General features: G+C 45.9%; 1 protein-coding gene across 1 annotated transcript in view; it reads left to right on the forward strand.

The window, feature by feature from the left end:
• Nucleotides 1–1,403: 1,403 nt before the first annotated feature.
• Nucleotides 1,404–24,738, forward strand: part of pkhd1l1.1 (PKHD1 like 1, tandem duplicate 1) — a 63,151-nt gene continuing 39,816 nt past the window's right edge. Inside the window, exons 1-33 of the mRNA XM_056583435.1 lie at nucleotides 1,404–1,465; nucleotides 1,684–1,847; nucleotides 2,014–2,091; nucleotides 2,299–2,443; nucleotides 4,836–4,863; nucleotides 5,654–5,711; nucleotides 6,033–6,126; nucleotides 6,499–6,552; nucleotides 7,262–7,335; nucleotides 7,480–7,522; nucleotides 7,644–7,714; nucleotides 7,970–8,080; nucleotides 9,249–9,344; nucleotides 10,061–10,326; nucleotides 10,937–11,028; nucleotides 11,342–11,501; nucleotides 11,747–11,882; nucleotides 12,216–12,359; nucleotides 12,800–12,954; nucleotides 13,472–13,582; nucleotides 13,818–13,970; nucleotides 14,636–14,760; nucleotides 15,137–15,300; nucleotides 16,034–16,200; nucleotides 16,512–16,647; nucleotides 17,622–17,776; nucleotides 18,261–18,383; nucleotides 18,487–18,592; nucleotides 18,692–18,796; nucleotides 19,205–19,357; nucleotides 19,821–19,942; nucleotides 20,545–20,680; nucleotides 22,950–23,142. Of these exons, the coding sequence (XP_056439410.1) occupies nucleotides 1,787–1,847; nucleotides 2,014–2,091; nucleotides 2,299–2,443; nucleotides 4,836–4,863; nucleotides 5,654–5,711; nucleotides 6,033–6,126; nucleotides 6,499–6,552; nucleotides 7,262–7,335; nucleotides 7,480–7,522; nucleotides 7,644–7,714; nucleotides 7,970–8,080; nucleotides 9,249–9,344; nucleotides 10,061–10,326; nucleotides 10,937–11,028; nucleotides 11,342–11,501; nucleotides 11,747–11,882; nucleotides 12,216–12,359; nucleotides 12,800–12,954; nucleotides 13,472–13,582; nucleotides 13,818–13,970; nucleotides 14,636–14,760; nucleotides 15,137–15,300; nucleotides 16,034–16,200; nucleotides 16,512–16,647; nucleotides 17,622–17,776; nucleotides 18,261–18,383; nucleotides 18,487–18,592; nucleotides 18,692–18,796; nucleotides 19,205–19,357; nucleotides 19,821–19,942; nucleotides 20,545–20,680; nucleotides 22,950–23,142 (3,815 nt within the window). The 5' untranslated portion in view covers nucleotides 1,404–1,465; nucleotides 1,684–1,786. The remainder of the gene's footprint in view (nucleotides 1,466–1,683; nucleotides 1,848–2,013; nucleotides 2,092–2,298; nucleotides 2,444–4,835; nucleotides 4,864–5,653; nucleotides 5,712–6,032; nucleotides 6,127–6,498; nucleotides 6,553–7,261; nucleotides 7,336–7,479; nucleotides 7,523–7,643; nucleotides 7,715–7,969; nucleotides 8,081–9,248; nucleotides 9,345–10,060; nucleotides 10,327–10,936; nucleotides 11,029–11,341; nucleotides 11,502–11,746; nucleotides 11,883–12,215; nucleotides 12,360–12,799; nucleotides 12,955–13,471; nucleotides 13,583–13,817; nucleotides 13,971–14,635; nucleotides 14,761–15,136; nucleotides 15,301–16,033; nucleotides 16,201–16,511; nucleotides 16,648–17,621; nucleotides 17,777–18,260; nucleotides 18,384–18,486; nucleotides 18,593–18,691; nucleotides 18,797–19,204; nucleotides 19,358–19,820; nucleotides 19,943–20,544; nucleotides 20,681–22,949; nucleotides 23,143–24,738) is intronic.

Here is a 24,738-nt window from a genome sequence, read left to right on the forward strand (position 1 = left end):
AAGAGGGTTACATAGGCTACATAGACCACATTATTACCTTCCAGAAAGTAGCGTGCGCTGACCCTACATTTCAGTGCGGAAGAAACTACTGGCATATGACCACCCCCACAATTTGTTTTTGTAATATATATTATATGCATATATAACCTTGTTTTATACATTATATATATATATATATATTAATATATATATACATATTAATATATGTATATATATATATATATATATATATATATATAGATATTAATATATTAATATATATATATATATTATCCCCTTGTCCTGTGCACACACTTCGAAAAAGTAGACATGGGAAACAAAACACAGCGTTTCTCTTTGAGCAACCACATAGCCATTATTTCTTTTCATACCATGCTCGGGAGAAAGTTACGTTGTAAGTTCCCCCCTATCCTTCGTTTGTTGGATAATGTTTATGTCGTTTCTGTCTGGGCCAAGTTGTTTGATTTCTAACTTCTCTTCCAATTTTATCCTCTCAAATGTGTTTTTTTTTTTTTTACAGAAACTCAACACTGTTACTCACAGGTGCAACACCACTCGCCATATCTGCATCTGATATAGAAACGACGAAAGATGCGCGCAGAATAATTTGACAATTTAACAGTTCTAGAATATGACCATGGGCAGACTACTTTACGGCCACATAGGCTTCCTTTAGCGCTGAATGCAATTCTTATTGCAGCCTGCAGGGTTATGCGATAAACACGGAGGAACGCGTTAGCTGGGCCTTTCTGCCCAACATTCCATGACAAGTTAAACTCAATTATCACCCCCGTCATCCAAAATTTGTTGTCAACAGACCAAAATAATCGGAAAGCCTACAGAAACTATAGATAGGCTAGTTAATGTGAAATTCACATTATTAAAAATAGACTTGGAGCCATGAACTACTGAGGAACTATTCTTTTGGGAGATGCTTTTGCAAGTTCGACCAACCTGCCCATATGGACGGCACGCGCCTGCTTCCAGTGGGTGTGGTCGACAAGCGCAGTCCATCAGTTGAATGGCAACGAAAATATTGGGATATTTTAATGAGCAATAAACATAGTGCAACATCTTCATACAAGAGTTGTAAGGAGGCCCAATTGGTCAATCATAAAAGTTCCACGAATTGATATATTATATAATATAGCCTACACATTAAACACATGCTAGAATGCCGAATTTAAACTTGCAAGAAATAAAAATAATTATATTCAGTGCAAATCCACTTCCTTTTTAGTATGCCCTTTGACATCATGGACCTGTATACGCCTAATTGTGACACACGCGATATCAAAGGGCATATAAAAGGAAGTTGATTTGCATTGCATTGCTAGGCTACACTTTTGTGGATGGGTGGACCTAACGTTTCACTGCCAGAGGCTGTCACAGAAACTCCATAAATAGCTTTGACTGCCTGTGTGTATTCAGTGTAGGACAGGTATTTGCTCTCCGGGATTTGCAGGTAAGCCAAACGTAATTGATGTTTTAAAAAAAGAAGAAAACGTTGTAATTGGTTAAAATACATTTTATCATTACATATTTGTTTCTTTATATATTATATATTTTTAAACCAAAAAAATATACGATTATTTTAGCAAAACAAACAGAAACCAATGCCGTGCTTTGCTCCTGCGAACTTGGTGAATATTAACCTTTATAAATGTATCTGCATATCTACAGGTCATACGTTGCTGTTACCACAGCGTAACTTTAATTTTGACTGTGTGACGTGACGCACGGCGGACCAGGACTCACGGCGCGCGGGGACTCTCCTCCCAGCAGGATGGCGCGGAGCAATCCACTTGTGCCAGGCGCTCTCATCCTTGCACTTTGCCTCAGTTGCAGTACGTTTTGGGGGGTTTGAACCACGACCAACGTCTCGAATAAACAAAATGCCATCGGCCAAATCAACATGCATTTTGAAATATTCACCTGCCCAAACTTGTTCAATGAATCACGCCACATATTGTCATTGTTTTGAAATGTTGCTTTTTTTCCCCTCGCCCCCAGACGCTCAAAGGATTGACAGGGTGGGCCCGAGAGTAGGCAGCATAAATGGAGCAATGCGGTTTACAATCGAAGGAGACGGTAAATAATCCCACACGACAGTCTCAATTGTATTTCCGTTATAGATCAGTTATCAACATCTTATTTGACTCAGGTTCACCCTAGACTGCAGTTGCACTTGTTTCAATATTGAATAGTCTAGAACAAATAAAAAAATATGCATAAAGATGTCTTCCCCAGGTTATGTTTTTAGTTTTTTTAAATTATTGGTACTATTGGTGTCTATAGGTTTTGCCCAGGAACGCCAGTTTCAGCTCAACCCAACGAACAATGATTTTGGCAACAGGGTGACTCTGGTGTCTGCCACTTTGTCTTTTCCGTGTGATGTCGAGAGAGACTCGACCCACGGCGGGCAGATCATGTGTTACACCAGGTACGTCTGTATGGAAACAGGGCATGGATAGTCCGACAATAACACCGGCATTCTTGATTCATTCGGGGCCATGACTCCATAAACCACAAGAACTCAGTTGAAAATTAGGAAAGTGGCAAAATGAAAATGTAAAATTATTTTATAAGAGACAGGTCCTTAGAGTCACTGCTGCCCAAAGGTGTCACGTTCACGTGCGCTATGGCCCTATGGGCCCCTTTGTCCTTACAGACATCAGAACTTTAGAGCGTAATATAATTTCAATGGCATTCCCCAAGTTGTCTGTATTTTCTGAAGGCTGTTGCGTGGCTGTTAATTGATCTCCTGTCTTTTGTTGCATTCTTGTTGTGCTCCCTGTCTGTCTATATTGTGTTGGGTGATTGTTATGTGAGCCTGCCGGTTCCATCCAGTTATGCCTTGAGCGACATAAAAAGACAACAGGAACTACTCAGATTATAGCAACAAAATAGGCTTTTATTTTGAAAGCTGATAATTGAAGGGGGATCCTCCAACAGGATTGGTAGCATGGAAGCAGGTACATTATAGCTCTCGGTGACAGTGACAGTCTCAAAGGGCTTCACAGACCCACATTAGGTTACCCCATAACCCTAGGGCCCTATGAACTTGGACAAGCCAAAGCCCAGACGGGTAAGAACCTTGAGAAGGAACCCAGCTCCTCTCAGAGATGGTAAGGAGCACTGGTGTAGTGGGTTTTTTTTTAAGTGGGGGGACTGTGTATGACGTCATCAAAAAGGAATCCCGCGTGCACCGCACACACACACGCGCGCACACATTCAGAAGAAGTTTGGGGCTTGCCAAATATTGATACTGTAGCTCATCTCAATTGTGAAATCAACATGTTTAATAATGAGGCTTCTTCCTCATTACTCCACATATTACAGCAATAGGCTTACCTATATGGTCTAGAGTCTAGACAAACACTCACAACACAACACTCATGTCACTCACCACATTTATGGTGCAAATCCAAAATAACCAACGCTCCTAACATCCAGGGGCGGTCTTAACATAGAGGCATAGGCCGCAGCCGCTTGGGGCCCCCATAGTAGGGGGTCCCCCAACCAACCTCAAAAATACATAAATATATATATCATCTATACCTTTTTTTTAATACACACAGAGACGAAGCAAGACGGGTCTAAACGTGAAAATAAAATTAAGGGTTAAGAAAAGGGTTAGGATTAAAGTTATCCAAGCGGCTCAAATAAAAAAAAAAGCTAAAAGACGCCTGTAAGTATTTGGCAACCCTGCCAAAGATGACACACTTTTTTGCGATGACACACTTTAGATTGAACATTGAAATGTTCAATCTCAAATGTAATGTAAATTCACGTACAATACCCTGTATCTTGTACAAGGGGTTTGTTTGTAGAATGATTGACATGTCAATCTCAAGTGCAATGGCAAATTGCAACCTCACTCCCACTCACACAAGTAAATTATTCATCGATTCATTCAAGTATATGGCTGTTTGTGATGCTTTGCTAAGTATATGACTGTTTGTGGGGGTTTACTCTACTTGTCTTGCTGGTTATATTGATATTGATTTGATAAACAATAAACAGTGCTGATTTTCCTGGTATTTTGGCAAAGACAGGTGTTATCTGAAACCTTATTCTCTTTTGGGTTCCATCGTGACTTTTAGTTTGTTTAGTGCTACACTTTGTGTGTTCTCTGCTTTCCATCTTCATTTTGGAGTAGTGTATGCAGGGTTTAAAGTGGAAGTTTTTTTTTTTCTCATCTCCAACCTTTACTTCCTGCCTATCCACCATTCACTCTGTAATTTTCTTTTCTCCGTACTCTTTTAAAGATCGGATGAGGTAGGCCCCATACATATCTTCGCCTTGGGCCCCCAATTTGCTGAATCCGCCACTGCTAACATCGGCACGCTACCCCCAGTTTTTAGACAGGCTCGGCCTGCAGTTACGACAAACACATTGTCAATAATTATTCTTTTTTTCCGAAGGTTATATTAATAAAAAATAGCAATATGCAAAAAGCCAATGATTGTCCAACAATAAACACAAACCAGGCAGACGGTGTTGCCATAGCGAAAAAAAGACGGACAACAAACATGCTGAAAAGCGCAATAGGTGTCCAATGTTCAGACCTTGATTGTTACAAACACAAAACGAAGCAAGAAATAAAGCCAAGTAAGATCAAGAGATTTGAACCCAACCCATTAAGAATTAGCATGTACTGACAGGTATCCCTTTCCTCAATGTGGTGTTTCCTGCTGTTTGAACAGTCTGACCGATGTGTCCTGTGTGCTGTCCTGTGTGCTGTCCTGTGTGCTGTCCTGTGTACTGTCCTGTGTGCTGTCCTGTGTGCTGCCTGTGTGCTTGTCCCTGTGTTGCCTGTCCTGGGGCACTAGAGCCATGCCCGTGGACCGACTTCTGCATGTACACTTGTTGACGGGAGTCCCATCCCTGCAACAAGTTGCCAGGGGGTGCCGGGACATTGCAGAGTTCTATACGTACGTCACCCATACCGTCTTCCCTGTCTCTCACCACCACCCTCCTGTCTGCACACCCTTCCTCCTTCTCTCCCACCACCCACCCTCCTGTCCTGCACCACCCTTCCTCGTCTATCCACATCACCCTCCTGTCTTGCAACCAACCTTCGTCCATCCCCACTAACCCTCCTGTCGCACAACCCTTCCTCCTGTCTCTCCATCACTCACCCTCCTGTCTGCACCACCCTTCCTCCTGTCTCTCCACCACTCACCCTCCTGTCTGCACCACCCTTCCTCCTGTCTCTCCACCACTCACCCTCCTGTCTGCACCACCCTTCCTGTCCATCCACCACTCACCCTCCTGTCTGCACCACCCTTCCTCCTGTCTCTCCATCACTCACCCTCCTGTCTGCACCACCCTTCCTCCTGTCTCTCCACCACTCACCCTCCTGTCTGCACCACCCTTCCTCCTGTCTCTCCACCCTCCTGTCTGCACAACCATTCTTCCTGTCTCTCCAATACTTTAGTTCCCAAAGCAAAAATACTATCGCAATATCAATGTTCATTCATAAAAAATATTAATCTTTAGATGAAGTATTAATCTTCATCTAAATATTGGAATCCATTGTTTAGATGAATGCTTAACATAAATAGATAAATTGTCGTGATTTCCTTTTTCTTGTTAATGATTTGCTGTTAACTTTTGTTTTCTCGTGGGCGTTTGTTGTTTTCTTTAGACCCGCTGGTATCGGACTCCTTCCATCCAGTCCATCAGCCCAACCACTGGTCCTCCAGGTAAACCCAGGGTATACACACCCATGGGTGTTATAGAACAACCCTGCCAGGTTCTACATCCTGCCCCCTTATGGGACCCCAGCAGTGAGATTGAATTCCAACTTGTTTGTGTTGTGCTGCTCCTTAACGCACCCACTTGGTTAACTTAAGGGATACCTATACTTATACGGGTTGGTTTACCTATAAGTTGAGCTTTGTTTAAATACTGCAAAAGAGCCCACTGAGCTCTAGATTGATTTATTATTTATCAAGTAATGCGGCGGTACAAACACACTTAACTTAACACATTAACTGCGTAAATGCTCCATGCTTAACAAACAGGTACCGTGGTGACCATAAGAGGACGGATCTTCACCGATGTGTACGGAAGCAACACAGCCACAAGTACCAATGGCATCAACTCCAGATTCCTCAGGTGAAAATTGGATAAAGTTCGAAAAGCCATAGTCGCTATGATGCTTTCATAAGTTGCGTGTCGAGGGACATACCTTTTAACTTCCCGATCTTGTAGCACCTCACAAGACTTAATAGGGAATGGGAAGTTGACGTCACACGGTGCTACTATGGTTACTTGCATGCTATGGTGCAGGCTTAGTATCGCATTTCTAGTACCGCAATTCTAGGACCATATTCGTTCTTCAGGAGTTGGCGACCAGCGTGACCTAACTTCCACTTCCCTATTGTGTAATTACCATGGCTACTCCCTTCCCAAGAATTGTGTTTTCCCTATTTTTGAATTTTTATTAAAACGAGTTGTACACAACCTGTACACAATCCTTTGTTGTAGAGCCTACATGGGTGGCATGCCCTGTGAGCTGCTGAAGCCAGACTCAGATGAACTGTGAGTAAACCCCACCTGACTGCTAAGGCCCCCTCTGTTGACAATCTTACAAACACCTTCTTGTCCGGAATGTCCCCTGGAGATAGCGCTAGAGGCTAACCAACACAGAGTGTTAACTGACAGATAGGCTAAATGATACAGAAGATAACTGACATAGAGGCCGACATACAAAGAGGTTCCACTGGCACAGAGGCTAACCGACACAGAATAACTGGCACGGAGGACTAATGGGCAGAAGCTAACATACACAGAGTCTAACCAACCCAGAGACTGACACAGAGGAGAACTGACACAGAGGCTAACTGACATAGAGGCTAAGTGAGGCCAACTGACAAAGAAACTATATCAGACAAAGAGAGGCTAACCAACAGAGGCCAAATGAAAGCTGGGGGCCTTGTGTCGTTGAGACAGTACAGACACACAAAAGAATACCCAGGTGTAAAAGAAAAGAGCCCGAAATAACTACTGACCAAAAGCGGTGGGGGTAGATAAAGGAGCAGAAGCACTGATATTGATATCTTACTGATGGCACAAATGGATGAATGCAAAACAATACCAATAAAGAGGGAGAGACATAAAGAGAGAACGACAGAGGGATAAATAATAGAAGTAAAGATGAATGAACGAACAAATTACATAATAATAATGCGTGAGAACTGGTGTCTGATACTCGGGTCAATGAGGTGATGCCATTCATGTATTCACACAGGTACCGGCTTCATCTGGACACTGAAAACTCTTGGTGGGGATACATGAGCTGCAGAATAACAGGAACTTATGTTGGTAGGTCATCACAAACCTCACCCTTATGAAAGAGTTACTCATCAATGGGTTATCTTTGGTTCAACTTTGATTCAAACTCCTGACAGGGTTAACTTGAGACGTGCATGTTTGTTACAATTCTGTTTTGTTCTTGCTCCAAAACAGGACATCACAACCTGAGTTACATCCTCGACGCTAATTACGGAAGGTGATTTGAGACGAACTATGATTTGATTTTGAGATGCCTGTCATTTTACTTTAGAAGGATGAATAGTTAGTATACAGGATACATATATAATATCAATACATGCCTGCATTGTGCCTTGTAGGAGTTTACCAGACAAGAACCTGTTCAGGATCTCAGCTGGGAACAAACTCTCCATGTTCCAAACGTATGCAGGTATGAGTCCTCCTCAGTTTCCTTGAGAATTTCTCCATCAATTTATTTTATTGATGCATGTATTTAGTAAGGGAATAATTCATAATATTTGTCATTAATTAATTAAATAATATATATATTTTTTAATACTTTTGATATGTATTTGTTGTTAAGTAAATGCAAAATTATCCTGTTAGTCTCTCTTATAACAAAACAAACTGAGGTGAACCATCGCTCGTTCATCTGATCAAGCGTACCTTGTCTCCCGCCCTGCAGAGGTGACGGGGGTCTCCCCGTCTGAAGGCAGTGTGCTGGGGGGCAACCCTGTCAGCATCCAGGGCCGCTTCTTCGACGAGACCGACCAGCCGGCCGTGGTGCTGGTGGGAGGTAACTAGCCCAGCGTGGAGCCTGCGCCCCGCGGGGGCTGCTAACCGTCCGCTAATGAAGCATAAAGTACTATAGTAGGGGGGGGGGGGGGGGCGGCTTGAAGGAGCCCCTATGTGCTAATTGGGCCAATAACAAAGTCTGACACAGAGCTTGGAGTCTGAAAACATTTACTGCTATCAACCGCCAAATGTCTGGCAGTTTCTTTCTTATTTCTTATAATACATTTTTCATTTTTATCGCTATTTATCAATGATACATTCATGTATATATATATTTTGTGGATCCATGCATCTATTTATAGATTTATCCATGTATTTATCTTGATATGTCCTCGACAGGTGAGAGATAAGGTTTCATCGTGTGACGATATTTTGACGGCTGCTTTTGTGCACTGTGGTCGGAATGCCACCGGTAGACGGTTGGCACAGACCGTTCACACTGTTACACAAAAAGATTACATCTTGAAAGGATAAATAAGTGTCAGTCGTCAAGGCAACAAGGCGCCTAGCGTGAGGTACGATGGTCTTGCTCTAGTGGCGATATTCTTTTGTTTCGTCTGAATACAAAGTGTAAAAAGTTTAACCGGAAAGACGAGAAAGGGAGGGAGAGAGAGAGAGAGAGAGAGAGAGAGAGAGAGAGAGAGAGAGAGAGAGGAGAGAGAGAGAGAGAGAGAGAGGGAGGGAGGGAGGGAGGGAGGGAGGGAGAGAGAGAGTTTTATTACAAAACGGATGCGTCGTTCTGCCAAGAATGGATCTTGGCAGACACACGATGCGACATGAGGCTCTTTTTTTGGAAATGTGTTGTTTAAATAAGATATTGTTTAGAGTATATTGATGCATTTATTGTGCAGGATTTATTTGATAACCATTAGCTAATAATGAAAAATAATGATGCTCATAATAATACAATAAGGGATGTTATACAAATATTACCATTATTATGATTTGTATCACAAGCAATAGCTAATAATACAAAATAATAATAATAATAATAATAATAATAAAAAAAAAAAATTATAATAATAATAACAATAATAAACCAATTATACAAAAATATTAAGAGAGTGCTTAAATTAATCACCATTACAATTGTTATGATTTGTATTATTCAGTATGATCAGGGCTGGCGCTAAATAGTCTAATCATGGGCAATAACACCCGTCTCCTAGGCAAACCCTGCAGGGTGCAAAGCGTGTCGGACAAGATCATCACCTGCATCACCCCAAAGCAGCCCATGGAGACGGGCAATGTGACGGCCTACCCAGGTAAGACCCCGCGGCCCGTGTCTCCGATGTGACCGTGGGATGTGATGCGTGGTTGTGTGTCTCTCCGCACCCTAAGCCTGTCCGGTTACCTCAAAGAGCACGCCTGTATCAGTGATTAAGGCGCGATTGTCTGAATGTCAAACAAAGCTGTGTGTTGTTTTCGCTTCATCAGATTGCGGTGGTTGTTTTACGGGCCTCACGCTATCACAGGATTGTAGTGTTCTCGACCCATCTGGGTTGGGTTCTTCAGTTCTTTCGGTTCTTTCCCAACAGAAGGAATGCTTTTGAAGGAAGTTAGTTGATAAGCAAGTTAGATATTAGGTTGATGCTATGTTTTGGTGAGTGTTATGGTGAATATTAATGTAGCGTTTGTGTTTCAAAGAGAAAAATAAAGTGTTTTTTTGGTTAAGAGCTCAAAGAGAAAGAGATGGATTTATTGTTGACGGGGTAAAAAGACCGAATGCACTATTGCACTGGGACCTCCTGAACACACACACACACACTCACACATTGACATACACACCCCCCCACACACACACACACAAACACCCCCCCACACACACACACGCACGCACGCACACACACACACACACGCACGCACGCACACGCACACAAACACACGCACGCACACGCACGCACACGCACACACGCACACACACACACACACACACACACACACACACACACACACACACTAACGCCTCCTCTGCTTTAAGGGGGCCGCGGTTGGGTGAGGCAGGTGTGGAACGCCACTAGGCCCCGGTACTTGTCCGACATTTTGGCGTACAACACGAGCAAGGACGGCTACTGGTCGGAGTGGAGGGACTCTCTGCCCTACTCCTCGGGCGTGGAGGACCAGACCTACAGCAGCCGGCTGAGGGGCTTCTTCGTGGCGCCCACCAGCGGCGACTACATCCTGTACCTGCAGTGTGACGACCGCTGCGACCTCTACTTCAGCAACTCCACCCGGCCAGAGGATAAGGTCTGCTGCTGGTCTGGTTCAGCCTCCTAGCGTCATTGCCTAGAGTCATATTTGAAGGTTCTTCTTGTAAACGGTTTGAATAATTCATAAAAAAGAGGACTTTGGCAGACGGTTATTATGGAATGTAAAAAGCACTCTGATTGGCTTAGGTTGTAGCCAATGAGGCACAGTGAATCAGCAGCGGTATGAGAGTAGAGTTAGGTTAGATATCACAATTTGGCCTAAATATGACTCAAGCAATTCTGATAAGTTTTCGAACATACACATTTTCAGTCTTCTTTTTCTTTGCTTGTTGATATTGATGCATATTTTATTATTCACTGGTTCCCTTTAACACTTTTTAATTTACGTGTGCAGTCGTAACTCGTGACCCATGACCCTAAGAACAATATCCTGTCCCTGGGAACCTTAACACAAGTATTGTGTTAAAATATTATTTATATTTAAAAGGGGATTTACAGAGGCTTCATATGAAAAATATTTATGGATGAAAACAACAACTAAAGCATATTCAACGGTTGATATGCTTCTATTTTGGTGCATGTTTCCATAGTCGATAGTCTGTCACAATGTATACATTTAGGTTTGATTCACTTTGTTGTGTTTTCAGGTGAAAATCGCGTTTCAGACACGCTATAGGAGCACTTTCTTCCAAGAAGCATCCCAGAAGTCTGAAGTAATGGCCCTGGAGAAAGGAAAAGCGTGAGTGCAGACAAAACATAAGCTTACTCACAGCAAATACTTTACATTTATCCCTTGTACATTTTCTAATTGAGTTAGAAAGTTATACTTTAAAAAGTTAAATTTTTAAATGTACGTTTATAATTATCTTTATATCTATACTTTTTTGAATGTTGTGATGTTAGTTACATTTTAAATTTGTTGTAAACGTGTTACATTTTTTAATTTTTTGTAAAAATGTTAATGTTTAGTATTTTGCATTTCTTCATTCATTTATCTGTTCTAACGAGGGCCTCATTAAGATGCTTAACGCGGGTCTTTGTGGTCCCACCAGCTACTACATGGAGGTGCTCCACCAGGACTACGGCGGTCTAGGGGGGCTGAGACTGGGCCTGTTCACCGGCCAGAGTGCCTTCACCGCGGACCAATCAGACGATGCCGTCAACGAGGTCCAGCAAATCGTGGCGGACTATGACGTTGAAGATGAAGAGCAGGTAAGACATGAGGATGATGATGATCTCATCGCAAGGAATCACTTCCTCGATGCAAATGTTTATATTCAAATTTGAATCTATAAATATTTGCCTGTGTGTTTGTTTTTCTATTTTGACAAAGTTTGTCCCTTTGAGACTGTACCTGTGATTAAGGGCTATACAAATAAAATGGAACTCTCTCTCTCTCTCTCTCTCTCTCTCTCTCTCTCCCTCTCTCCCTCTCTCCCCCCCCCCCCCCCCCCCAGGCGATAAGGTTCGACTCCTGGCCCAGCGTCGAGGCCGTGGTGCAGGAGGTCCAGAAGGTGAACGTGTCCAGCGGCTGTGTGGGTCGGCCCTGTGACAGCACCTTCTTCAGCCTGGCCTACGGAGGCGCAGAGACAGGTACAGAGGACCCTGGGACCGCGCCCTACCACATCCACCTTTCCTCCTGTCTTGATTTCCAAACGTTTAAACGTAAAAAGAGTCATATTTTGGCCAAATTGTGATATCTAACCTAACTCTATTCTCCTAACCCTGCTGATTCCCTGTACCTCATTGGCTATATCCTAAGCCAATCAGAGTGCCTTTAACATTCCATAATCAATATCTGCCTAAGTCATCTATTCAGAATTTTTGACGCTTAATACAAGATAATCATTAAAATAAGACTTAGGCAATTATGCTATGAGGCTAACGATATCTTTGACCTACTAACTGTCCTTTCTCCGGTTGCAGGTCCGATCGCGGTCAGCGCCTCGGCCGAGGAGATGGGGGACGCCCTGAACGAGCTGTGGTCCCTCAAACCGGAACGGGTTCAGGTCTCCAAAGAGGTCCACGGCCTGGGAGCCTGCTTCACGGTCACCTTCGTCTCAGAGCGAGGTGAGAGGAGAGACGGGACTTCCTCTCGTTGTGGCTCGAAGGTCAACCCATCAATAAAACACAACAACACCAAGGATCTTGAAAGAGGTTCTCTGTCGTACTGCTTTGGGCAGATCCTAACTGACAGTCCTAACCGACAAAGTAAAACATGAGCTCCGACCTCGTAAAAAAGATAGATAACAAGCAACATAAGGAGAAAGATAAGGGAGATTTAAGATGTAAAATGATCGCTGACAGCATCATGGGTTAAGAATGCTGACATGAATGTCTGGGTTTGATTCCCATTGCCAGCGTTAGGGGTTCGATCCAACCACCCGCCATTGTTAATGCCCTGCTCTGCCAGGTTTCCACTGTCCCTAACCTCATCAGTGGACTACAGGAAGTCATTTACGGGCTTCAAGTGATGAACTGGCCTGAACCGCAGCATGTGTCCAACGCAGGGGACTTTGAGGACCTGGTGGCCATGAGTCTGAGCGAGGGCACGAGCGTGAGCGTGGCGGAGGTGACCAAAGGCCAGGGCAGCTGGGAGAGCTTCACCCTGTCGTGGGGAGGAATCCCCTCACAGCCCATCCGCTTCAACGCCACCGGGGAAGAGGTGAGTCGACGCAGTGAACACCTCCCACGTACCTCCGACACAGTGAGCACCTTCTGGTGGCTCCTCAGTGGCTCTCAGCCCACAGAGCCCATGTTGGGTCGTCTAGCTCGTTTAGGTCATTTAGCATGTTGGGTACTTTCTGAAATGATTCTGAAATGAACGATTCATATCACTATAAGTGTCGTAGAGCCTGAACCCTCTCTCGGACACGTGCATCAACATCAACTACTGCAAAATAGATTAATAAAACGGTTTTGGGTTCCCTCCCCCTTGAGATATTAAAATATATGAAAAATGTATTTAGTGTAATTATTGTATAGGATCTATTTCATCAAAATTTTTACCATTTCATCAAAATATCTGGATTTGTCTTTTAACCAACATCTCAAGAACGATCACGTGTTTTGTTTTTGGGAAGTTTAATAGTTTGGCAGTTGAATAAAATAAAAAAATAAACTCCAAGTCACTTTCTCAGCACTTACAAGCTCCTTACGGTAACTGTTTGTCTGAAAAACAGTTGACATCAGCGATGGAACGGATGCTCATGGCAGAGTGTCCCGGCGAGGTCCAAGCCATGGAGGGTTCAAACATCATCTTCTACAGAGACTTTGAACCAGGCCAGGACCAGGTTGGTTTTACTTTGGTTTATCCTCCTTAATGGGTTAGGAAGCACTCGAAGAAATCAACAAGACATGTTATACTTTCTTTAAGCCTAAATCTGATGCAGAATCAGTGAAATTGTACTCCCTTTAATTCATTAATTATTATCTACTGATGATTATTGGAGTGCATAAATATTTCTGGAACATTATTTTCTGTAATTCAATACGTACTTTAGGTTCATGTGTGTCTCTGTCCCCCAGTCCAACGAGGTCGCTGAGGGAGTGCTTGTGTCCGATGAGGAGGCCTTCTGCGGAGCGTGGTCCATGAAGAACCAGATGATCATGTTCACTGAAAGCTACCGCAAGGAATCGGGTCGCCTCTACGGCCAGATCCCACTGCAGCTGTACTCCAGGGTAAGACTCCCGTTCCTCCACCACTGCAGCTGTACCCCAGGGTAAAGGCTTGGTTATGGTTCCACGTTGACACAACGCAAGGGGGTTTACGGACTCATTACGTCCTTGAGGACCCTCCTTGCGTCCACCGCAAGGGCCTGACGCGTGCCTTCCAAAAAGTGTTCCCTGGCGTCGAGGCAACGCTGCAGCAAGGGCTGTGATTGGTCCGCTCACTAAAACCCGACGTCAACCCGATGCAGAACCAAAACAGGTTCACGACTGCGTCGAAGCGACTGCGTGGTCATTGCGTTGCGTCAACGTGGATCATTAACGTAGCCTTAGGACTCACGGTTCTCAACCACTGCAGATGAACCCCAGGGTAAGACTCCCGTTCCTCAAAAAGGATCCGTATCGGGTTTTAGTAGAACCCTTTATTTTTGTGGGTTAACTGGACCGGTGAACTGGATTCTTAGTGTAAGAAATCGGCTATTTAAATGCAAAGAATCGGTTGTCAGAAACAATGCACAGTAGATGGTGAATATTGTTCTGTTGGATAAGAGCTTTGACAACTTCAATACAACCTTTTATGAACCATCTTCTCCTGAGGCTCTTTTGCATCTTATGTTAATAAAAACAACTCAAAGAAAAACTCAGAGTGAAACTGAAACCCATGTTTCTGGTCCCAGCTTTGCTTCGCGTACAGAGGCATGCTGAAGAACGAGATCGGAGTGTTGTTCAACTACCGTATGGCGAACGGTAAAACCAACGCGACCACAATCCAGATCCCCTTCACCTTCTCCCAGAGCGACACGTAAGATCAACCCTTCAAATGGATAAAATGATGAAGCCCAAGAAGTATTAGAGGAAACACTTGAATCCTATTTTTTTTATGAAAGTGCTGTACAAATTATGTAAGCATATCGCCTTTTATCTTTTTTTTTTAATCGCCTTGAAAGCTTTAATCTGCACTGTTGTTCTATTTTGTGTCAATTGATGATTTCTTCTAGTAAGTAGCCTTGTAATAAGCTGAATAACGCCAGTCCTTAGTTACGTGCTCCGCTTATGTTGGGGTCCCTCATCAGGGGTTTATAATGACCGGTATAAATGATTGATGTGGATAGAAGAAGTATATAGATATATGTGTATATATATGTATATATATATGTGTGCCTGTGTCCCCCCTCCAGGTGGAGCTACACCTGCGTGGACCTGCTCAGCCCCTTGCAGAGGGAGGCGGTGGGCACGAGGTACCAGCTGGAGATGCTGCTCCTGTACAAGAACGAGGCTGGGGAGGACTTCTACGTGGACACCATCCACCTGGCCAAGGCCCCCACCACCAACAACATCCCCGGTACAACACAGTTTATGTCCTGTTATAGTTGGTTTAGAGACCCACCGCCAACAACATCCCGGGTACAACTCATCTTATGTCCTGTTATAGTTGGTTTAGTTCGGATAAGATATACAATCAAAATTGGGATGTTAATAAATATGTGGATTAATTTAAATATCTGTACACAATATAAGTAGTAGAAAATGCAAAAGAGGAAGCAGGATTGGAATTCAATTCAGTTTGACGATGATCATAATTGGATCTAATTCTATATGACGTATATGACCCAACGTGACACAGGACACCACATGATTCGACAGCACATGACAGCACATGAAAGCACACAACGTACCTTAAAAAGTGTGTCCCTGTCTGACCCTCCACGTGACGTACCTTAAAACGTGTGTCCCTGTCTGACCCTCCACGTGACGTACCTTAAAACGTGTGTCCCTGTCTGACCCTCCTCGTGACGTACCTTAAAACGTGTGTCCCTGTTTGACCCTCCCCTGATTTTTTTATTTTGAGGCGACAGGGGGTGATGTCGCAGCTAAATGTAACTAATAAAGTAACTTGTAATCTAACTGTTACTTTAAAAACGAAGTAATCAGTAAAGTAACTAAGTTACTATTTTAAGGAGTAACTAGTAATCAGTAATCAGATTACTTTTTCAAGGTAACTGTGGCAACAGTGCTCATGAGGTACCTTAAAACGTGTGTCCCTGGCTGACCTTCCTCGTGACGTCCCCGTGCAGCCCTGCTCCAGAGGAGGCGCCCCCCCGCGTTCGGCGCGTCCCGCCGCTCCTTCGAGAGCCTCCGGGTCACCCGGGACCCCCGGAGCAGCACGCCGCACTACCAGGTCATCGGGCGGCCCCGCGACTGCGCCCACGGCTTCCCCCTCCTGGAAGTCGGCTTCCTCCAGGTAACAGTCACTCTTCATCACGTCGACGCTCTCCGTCTTCATGAACGGACAAAGACGCTTCAAAGACCTGTCAGGATCTGAACATGGATATGTAATTGTTTTGGCCATGTGACACAATGACTTGCTCACCGAAGTTTTGTCTGTGCGGCTGATATATTATTTATGTTATTATTATTGTTAATTGCTCAGGCGATGAGAAAGTAATTAGAATATGGTATCATCAAACACTGTTGTCAAATTCTCTCTCTTTGACATAAACCCTGTTTATTCTCTCTCTTCCTCTCTTCCTCTCTCCCTCTCTCCCTCTCTAGAAGTCGTCCAACAGCACAGAGGACATGGCAGAGTATCGGGTGGGCGGGGCCAATGTGACCGTCTCCCGTAGCAACCGAGCGACCCCGCCCCTGAGCGGGACCTTCGATGTGGAGATCTACGGCGGACGCACTGAAGGTAGAGCAAAAGGAAACGGCGGGGCCCTCTTTGTGCGCCGTATGATATTATGAATCATAAAGACTGCGCCTGACGTCTCTGGTACTTCCACAACATGGAAAGACTCGTAGTGGGGGATATCTCGGCCATGGTTGAGAAGAATTGGGGGAAAGGAACTTTGGCCTTGACTCTCTGAAGTCCATATTGTACCATGACATGGAGGAGAAAGGGATTGTACTCCGGGAGCTGAGCTGCCGGACTGCCGCCGAGGTCCCCCCGCCGGAGCTGCCCGACTGCAGCTGACGCTTCGGCGGCAGTCGAAGCTTCGGCGGCAGTTCAGCTCCCAGAGTACACCCACCGGAGCTGCCGAAGCTTCGGCGGCAGTTCAGCTCCCAGAGTAGACCCGCCGGAGCTGCCGAAGCTTCGGCGGCAGTTCAGCTCCCAGAGTAGACCCGCCGGAGCTGCCGAAGCTTCGGCGGCAGTTCAGCTCCCAGAGTACACCCGCCGGAGCTGCCGAAGCTTCGGCGGCAGTTCAGCTCCCAGAGTACACCCGCCGGAGCTGCCGAAGCTTCGGCGGCAGCCCGGCAGCTCCGGCGGGGGGTGATCGGGGGCAGTAAGGCAGCTCCGGCAGAGAAAGGGATTACACTCCCGGAGCTTAGCTGCCCGGCTCGTTTGGTGACTGTAGGCGGGGTATGTGTGTTTTCATAATCTGTCCCCTTTAATGTTCAATATCAAGGCCGCCCCTCTTTTAGTGAGGGTCAGTCCATCAATAAAGAAATGATGGGAATATTGCTCCCATACAATATTCCCATCATTTGAGACTTTATAAAACTATACTACAAGGAAAAAATTGACAGACCAATCAGTCATCGTTACAGCCAACTGTCGTTTGTGTTCGGCCAATGACAGCGAGTTCACAGCAGAGGTTTGTAGTCAGTTATTCGGTTGGTGGGGAACTACAATTCAACATGGCTGCTCCCCATGCCCTGCCTCAGGTCTCTCGGTGGACATCGGCGAGGAGGACCTGAAGCACGCCCTGGAGGGTATCCCGGGGATGGGCCAGGTCCAGGTGAAGGTCGAGGGCAGCTGCCGAAGGCCTAAGTGGAAGGTCACCTGGACGACCGCGCCCGGAGACCAGCCGTTAATGAAGGTGCGGCGCCGGCGGCCATGTTATTTGTTCTTGTTTGACGGGTTTTGACGGGTGTCAACATTAACAAGACCTTTCTTCCGCACGTTCGTGAATCTTGATTATTTCTTCTTCTTCTTCTTGGCATTTAATGTACACACTTATTGTATGTTGTACATCCTCGTGGGTAAAAAAGTACTTAGCATCGTGTAGCATCTTATCCTAGCTATCTTTGTTGTATACGGGAAATGGGTTAACCTAATAATTGTTAGTGCTTGGCACTTGGTTCTATGAACATTCTTACCGTACCGACAGCGATACATTGTTTCTCTTTCTTCTGACAAATGTACGTATTGTAAGTCGCATCGGATAAAAGCGTCTGCTAAATACCCTAAATGTATATATGACTGTCATAAAGTCGAATCCCATTAACTTCCCAGGACAATGTAAGGACGTCTTTTCTTGAAGCTCTCTTCTAGTGTAAAGTTTGCCTTCTCTCTCCTCACAGATCAATGGCTCGAATGTTATGGGCAACCATCCAGTGGTGGAGGCGAGGGAGAAGGTCAAGGGAGGGCAGTTCATGAGGAACATAGGAGGAGAGCTACTCCGCACGCTGGAGAGAACCCCGCAGGTACGAAACCGCGGGTACCGTGGGATCCGCACAGGGTTTGAACCCAGGGTAAACTGCTGCTGGCTCAACAGGGGTGTGATCACTGTTGTCATGGTTACCGCAGGTGGAGGTGATCATTAACGGCATCTCGTCCAAGTGCTCCGGCGACTGTGGCTTCGAGTGGTCCGAGGACCGCACCCCCGTCGTCACGGGAATCTCCCCATCTCGAGGTGCGGCTTTGGTCCCAAACCCCTCCTGCCTACTGCAACCCATGAGCAAATCAAACCATGAGGAGGTGACAGCTTTCTGTGTGGATGGATTTGTTTCAGGTTCGGAAGGCCTGGAGACCCTGCTGACCGTCACAGGGACGGGATTCAGTGGGAACGCCTCTATCATGATTGGGGACGCCGAATGCGAAGTTCAAGAAGCCACGGGTAAGCGAGAGGGTTTTTTCCGTCGAAAAACACTGACTTAACAACGACGGACTGATTGTATGTAGCATGTCCTTAAAGTTAAAAACAGTCCTTAGCACTGTGTAGCATCTTATCCTAGCTATCTCTGTTGTGTATGGGGAATGGGTGAACCTCAAAAAAAAATTGTGCCTGGCACTTGGTTCTATGAACATCCTTACTGTACCGGCACTGATGTTTTGCTGTTTCTCTTTCTTCTGACAAATGTACTTATTGTAAGTCGCTTTGGATAAAAGCGTCTGCTCAATGCCCAAAATGTAAATGTGAAGGACTTTACGTTTTAAGTATTAACCACTAAATAACCCCAGTCAGCTGCTCATAGCAACTATGTATTTAGAGCACTTTATTAAAATGTCGATTTAAATGTTCCAGCCACGACCCAGGTGTGCAGTGTGGGCCGCGCCCCAGCCGGCACCTACCCGGTGTGGGTCACCTTCCCAACCCTGGGCCGGGTCCGTTACCAAGGAAACTTCACCAACCTGCTCAACGTGACGTCCATCTCTCCACTGTATGGCAGCGTGGCAGGTACTGAACCTGATACACAGTCTCTAACAACATTCATGCTCCCACTGGTACTCCTGCTGTCACCACTGCTACTGCCACCACTAGTAGCAGTAGTAGTATCCTACACAACTAGTGTCCATCACAGTTGATAATATCATTAACAACTATGTAACTACGTTACTACTACCACCGCTATAATACTACTACTGTAATTCTAATAGGATATTATCAAAATAATCGGTAATCAGAATAACGAAATTTGCCTGTATAGCAATGATGTAATCAAATATATATAAAAATATTGAAAATATTGAAAAAAAAAAGTTTTTGAATCGTTAAAGAGAAGTTTCTGACGCTTTAAACTTCTCTCAAACTTTTCTCTAACGATTAAAAAATATTTATATTTAAAACTTTAAAAACAATTTTAAAGCCATGACCTGACGGATGTCTCGTGTGTGCGTGTTTCTCGTGGCGTCTCTCCCAGGTGGAACGCTGCTGACGGTCTCGGGCTTCGGTTTCGGCGAGGACACCATGGTGACGGTCGGCGGCGAGGAATGCAGCGTGGTGGACGTGCGCTTCGACGAGCTCGCGTGCCGGACCCCCGTGGTGAGAGAGCGCGACGCCACAATAGGCAGACACAACAAGCGTGTGAACGCTGTTTGGTTGCATTTTTGCCCGTGTTGGGCAGGTTTGTTGTTGTTTTGGTATCTGGGACCGGAGCCAGGCGTGCGCCAGGGCCAGATAACCGGAACACGGTGTCTAACGTGTTTGGTCATTGTGTTTTAAATTCTTCGTTGTGGCACTTGAAAAATGCTTTGGCACGGTTGAATTCCGAAACGTATAATTATGGAGGACTTTGTTGTGATGCACCTGATTGATTAAACATTTGTGATAACTTTGATTGTTAATTGTAAAAGAAACAAATCATTTTAAAAGTAAAATTTACTTTTGTTCTGATCTGTGTAGCTACTGTGCATTATATTTTTACTTGCTTGTTCAACCCTTTGTCAATGCAATGTTGTATGTCTTGATGGCTCTCAGCCTCACCAGTGACTTGTGCTAAGAGCAAAGTTCTACTCAATTACTCAACGTAATCGTAAATCGACACAAGAGATTTACTTACTTTCCTACAGCTTACTCAGCAACCCGTTTGATAAGCCCAAGCTGATTGATCGCCTATCGATGACCTATCGATCGTGTTTCTCCAGGCTGGCAGTGCGGGCTCTCAGAGTGTGACGGTGTGGGGCGGAGACATGAGCCAGACGGCGTGGAGCCCCTTCAACTACGACGAGAGCCTCACCCCCCTCATCGCCACTATGTCCCCCGAGAAGACCACCGTGATCGGTGAGTTCTCCTGGTTACCTTTTTATCCCCGGGGACTAACAATGAACACAGGTTCATCTCCCTTGGGAGAGGGTCAGTTTGCTCATGGATGCCAGGTTCAGGTAGCCTGGCTCCGCCCGCCTAAGTACTTCCGCTCAATTTTCATTTCCCTTCAGCACTACGTCTGGGTTTGCGGTATATTCCTGGGTTTTCTCCGTCCAAATTTTGCGGATCCAAGTCAGCTCTCGTTGACGGACATTCTTCTTTAATAGGTCCATGATCTTCACGCACAGTGTTTGGATTGTTTACAGCCTGTGCGCAACGTGATTCCCGGCCAAACGTTAGCGATTGGTTATGGCAGATCCAGAGTGGCACTGGGCAGATCCAATAGTTTTAAACTTCAACAGACACCCGCCTTAAAGTGAGTTAACGTTTGTCAATTGAGTGGGTCCAGACTCTCTGTGCTAATGAAATGAAGTACGAGAGTCTGGTAGTACCAGGCTAAGGTTCAGGGGGATCGAACTCGGAGCCTCCCAGCTGGAGGTGGAAAAAAGCCTAGCCATTACACTAACCTGCCCCGGAATTCCCAGTGGAAGTTTCTGGGTTCAAACCCCAAATGTCAGCAGTTGAACTGTAGTCATCCCTGGGCAAGATGCCCTGTTAGCCCACCTGCTCAGTGATGACATCTAAACCAAATGTCTGTTAGACTCTGTTAGATACTCTGTTACAGTCTCTTTGGTCAAAAGCATCTGCTAACTGGCTGATTAGATGTCATAGCACACAGGTGATAGAGATGCTTGGGGCAGCACAGAGTGGCCACTCTCTCTAAAAGGGTTAGGGTTAGGGTTAACAGACATCCTATATGAGCAAACGTTCTCACAGATGCACAGCCCTTTGTCCTCATGCTCCTATACGTTACTCTGTGGGAAAGCACAAGAATAGTCGTCCACGTTTAAGGCTCAGTTTGATGTAGGCCAAAGCGCAGTAGCTTAGTGGGTCTCTCCCTGAGGGCTAACTCACCTGCTGCAAACCAAACAAGCTGCTCGCAGGGGAAGGAAAATGTACCAAACCATAACCACACTCTATGAGAATATCTATAAGGGGATTAGCATTGTTATGTGACCACACACAAAGGGAGGGCTGTTTTTCTTTTTACATGTGCAGTAAGGTATCCCTGTTCAAACACAGTTAGCGCTGGGTTTGATGGAGGGATTGAACCTCAGACACTTTGACCACACCCACCTCTGTGAACTACATGGCAATCATGGCAGAGACAGACAGAGACAGACTGTGTAGTAAGTCAGACAGCCAAACTATTTCCTTTAGAGGAACAGCCCTGTTGCTATTGGTACCTCACTTATTTATATTATATTGTGTATTTGTGCATGAGTGCAGGGCTGAGTGAGAGAGTGTGTGCGTGCATGCATGTGCACTATGTGTGTGGCGTGCATATGAGCATTAGATTCAACCATTACCAAAATAGATTGTGTCTTCGCCTCTTATTGTCATTGTCCCGTGCAAAGCAACGAGACAATGACAATAACCATGAGGTGATCTTGTTGCGGACCAGGGCATGTCGTGATTCACGGGCCGCAGTGTCCGTTCTCCTTGGGTAGTTTCAATCTCTGTCTCAGGTTCACTATTGTCTCAATGCCAAAGGCTAATAGCAACCTATTCTCTCTCTCTCTCTCTCTCTCTCTCTCTCTCTCTCTCTCTCTCTCTCTCTCTCTCTCTCTCTCTCTCTCTCTCTCTCTCTCTCTCTCTCTCTCTCTCTCTCTCTCTCTCTCTCTCTCTCTCTCTCTCTCTCTCTCTCTCTCTCTCTCTCTCTCTCTCTCTCTCTCTCTCTCTCACCCTAACCCGCCCTCCTGTCCTCCTTTGAGTGATGGACATTTCATCACATTGGTAACAGAGAATATAATCAACACTCCCTGTCCCAACACACTATTGTTTTGGAAAATAATTGCGCTGGTAATTGTCACATATTACCAGCACTTATTACCGCACCGCACACACACACACACACACACACACACACACACACACACACACACACACACACACACACACACACACACACACACACACACACACACACACACACACACACACACACAAACACACACACAAACACACCCACCCACACACACTAAGCAAGACCTCTTAATTACTCCGAAGGTCATTCAACAACTGAATGCTTCTATGGAACACACGCCACACACTAACACGTACACACACACACACACACACCAACACACACACTAACACGCACACATACCTTTGTGTCTCGCAGGACACCGGGTTCTCACCATCACTGGCTCCAACCTGGGGAGCTCGGCCAATGAGACGGCCGTGTTCGTCGGCCGCGGTCCCTGCCCCATGCTGGAGTTGTCGCCTAGCAACCTGACCTGCCTGCTGCCCGTCCTGCCCCCGGGGCTGTACCGCGTGGACGTGAGGGTGGGGAACAACGGAAACCCCCGGAACAGGTAGATGGTGATGTCATGTTACAGAGCTACTGCCTAACCCTCGGCTCACTACTGCCTAACCCTCAGCTCACTACTGCCTAACCCTCAGCTCACTACTGCCTAACCCTCACTACTGCCTAACCCTCAGCTCACTACTGCCTAACCCTCACTACTGCCTAACCCTCACTACTGCCTAACCCTCACTACTGCCTAACCCTCAGCTCACTACTGCCTAACTCTCACTACTGCCTAACCCTCAGCTCACTGCTGCCTAACCCTCACTACTGCCTAACCCTCACTACTGCCTAACCCTCAGCTCACTACTGCCTAACCCTCAGCTCACTACTGCCTAACCCTCGGCTCACTGCTGCCTAACCCTCACTACTGCCTAACTCTCACTACTGCCTAACCCTCGGCTCACTGCTGCCTAACCCTCACTACTGCCTAACCCTCACTACTGCCTAACCCTCAGCTCACTACTGCCTAACCCTCACTACTGCCTAACCCTCAGCTCACTACTGCCTAACCCTCACTACTGCCTAACCCTCAGCTCACTACTGCCTAACCCTCACTACTGCCTAACCCTCAGCTCACTGCTGCCTAACCCTCACTACTGCCTAACCCTCACTACTGCCTAACCCTCACTACTGCCTAACCCTCACTACTGCCTAACCCTCAGCTCACTACTGCCTAACTCTCACTACTGCCTAACCCTCACTACTGCCTAACCCTCACTACTGCCTAACCCTCACTACTGCCTAACCCTCACTACTGCCTAACCCTCACTACTGCCTAACCCTCAGCTCACTACTGCCTAACCCTCACTACTGCCTAACCCTCACTACTGCCTAACCCTCGGCTCACAACTGCCTAACCCTCACTACTGCCTAACTCTCACTACTGCCTAACCCTCACTACTGCCTAACCCTCACTACTGCCTAACCCTCACTACTGCCTAACCCTCAGCTCACTACTGCCTAACCCTCAGCTCACTACTGCCTAACCCTCACTACTGCCTAACCCTCACTACTGCCTAACCCTCAGCTCACTACTGCCTAACCCTCACTACTGCCTAACCCTCACTACTGCCTAACCCTCACTACTGCCTAACCCTCACTACTGCCTAACCCTCAGCTCACTACTGCCTAACCCTCACTACTGCCTAACCCTCACTACTGCCTAACCCTCGGCTCACAACTGCCTAACCCTCACTACTGCCTAACCCTCACTACTGCCTAACCCTCAGCTCACTACTGCCTAACCCTCACTACTGCCTAACCCTCACTACTGCCTAACCCTCACTACTGCCTAACCCTCACTACTGCCTAACCCTCACTACTGCCTAACCCTCAGCTCACTACTGCCTAACCCTCACTACTGCCTAACCCTCACTACTGCCTAACCCTCGGCTCACAACTGCCTAACCCTCACTACTGCCTAACTCTCACTACTGCCTAACCCTCACTACTGCCTAACCCTCACTACTGCCTAACCCTCACTACTGCCTAACCCTCACTACTGCCTAACCCTCACTACTGCCTAACCCTCAGCTCACTACTGCCTAACCCTCACTACTGCCTAACCCTCACTACTGCCTAACCCTCGGCTCACAACTGC

Source organism: Gadus chalcogrammus, chromosome 22 (assembly GCF_026213295.1).
Source record: "Gadus chalcogrammus isolate NIFS_2021 chromosome 22, NIFS_Gcha_1.0, whole genome shotgun sequence".
NCBI classification, from domain to species: domain Eukaryota; kingdom Metazoa; phylum Chordata; class Actinopteri; order Gadiformes; family Gadidae; genus Gadus; species Gadus chalcogrammus.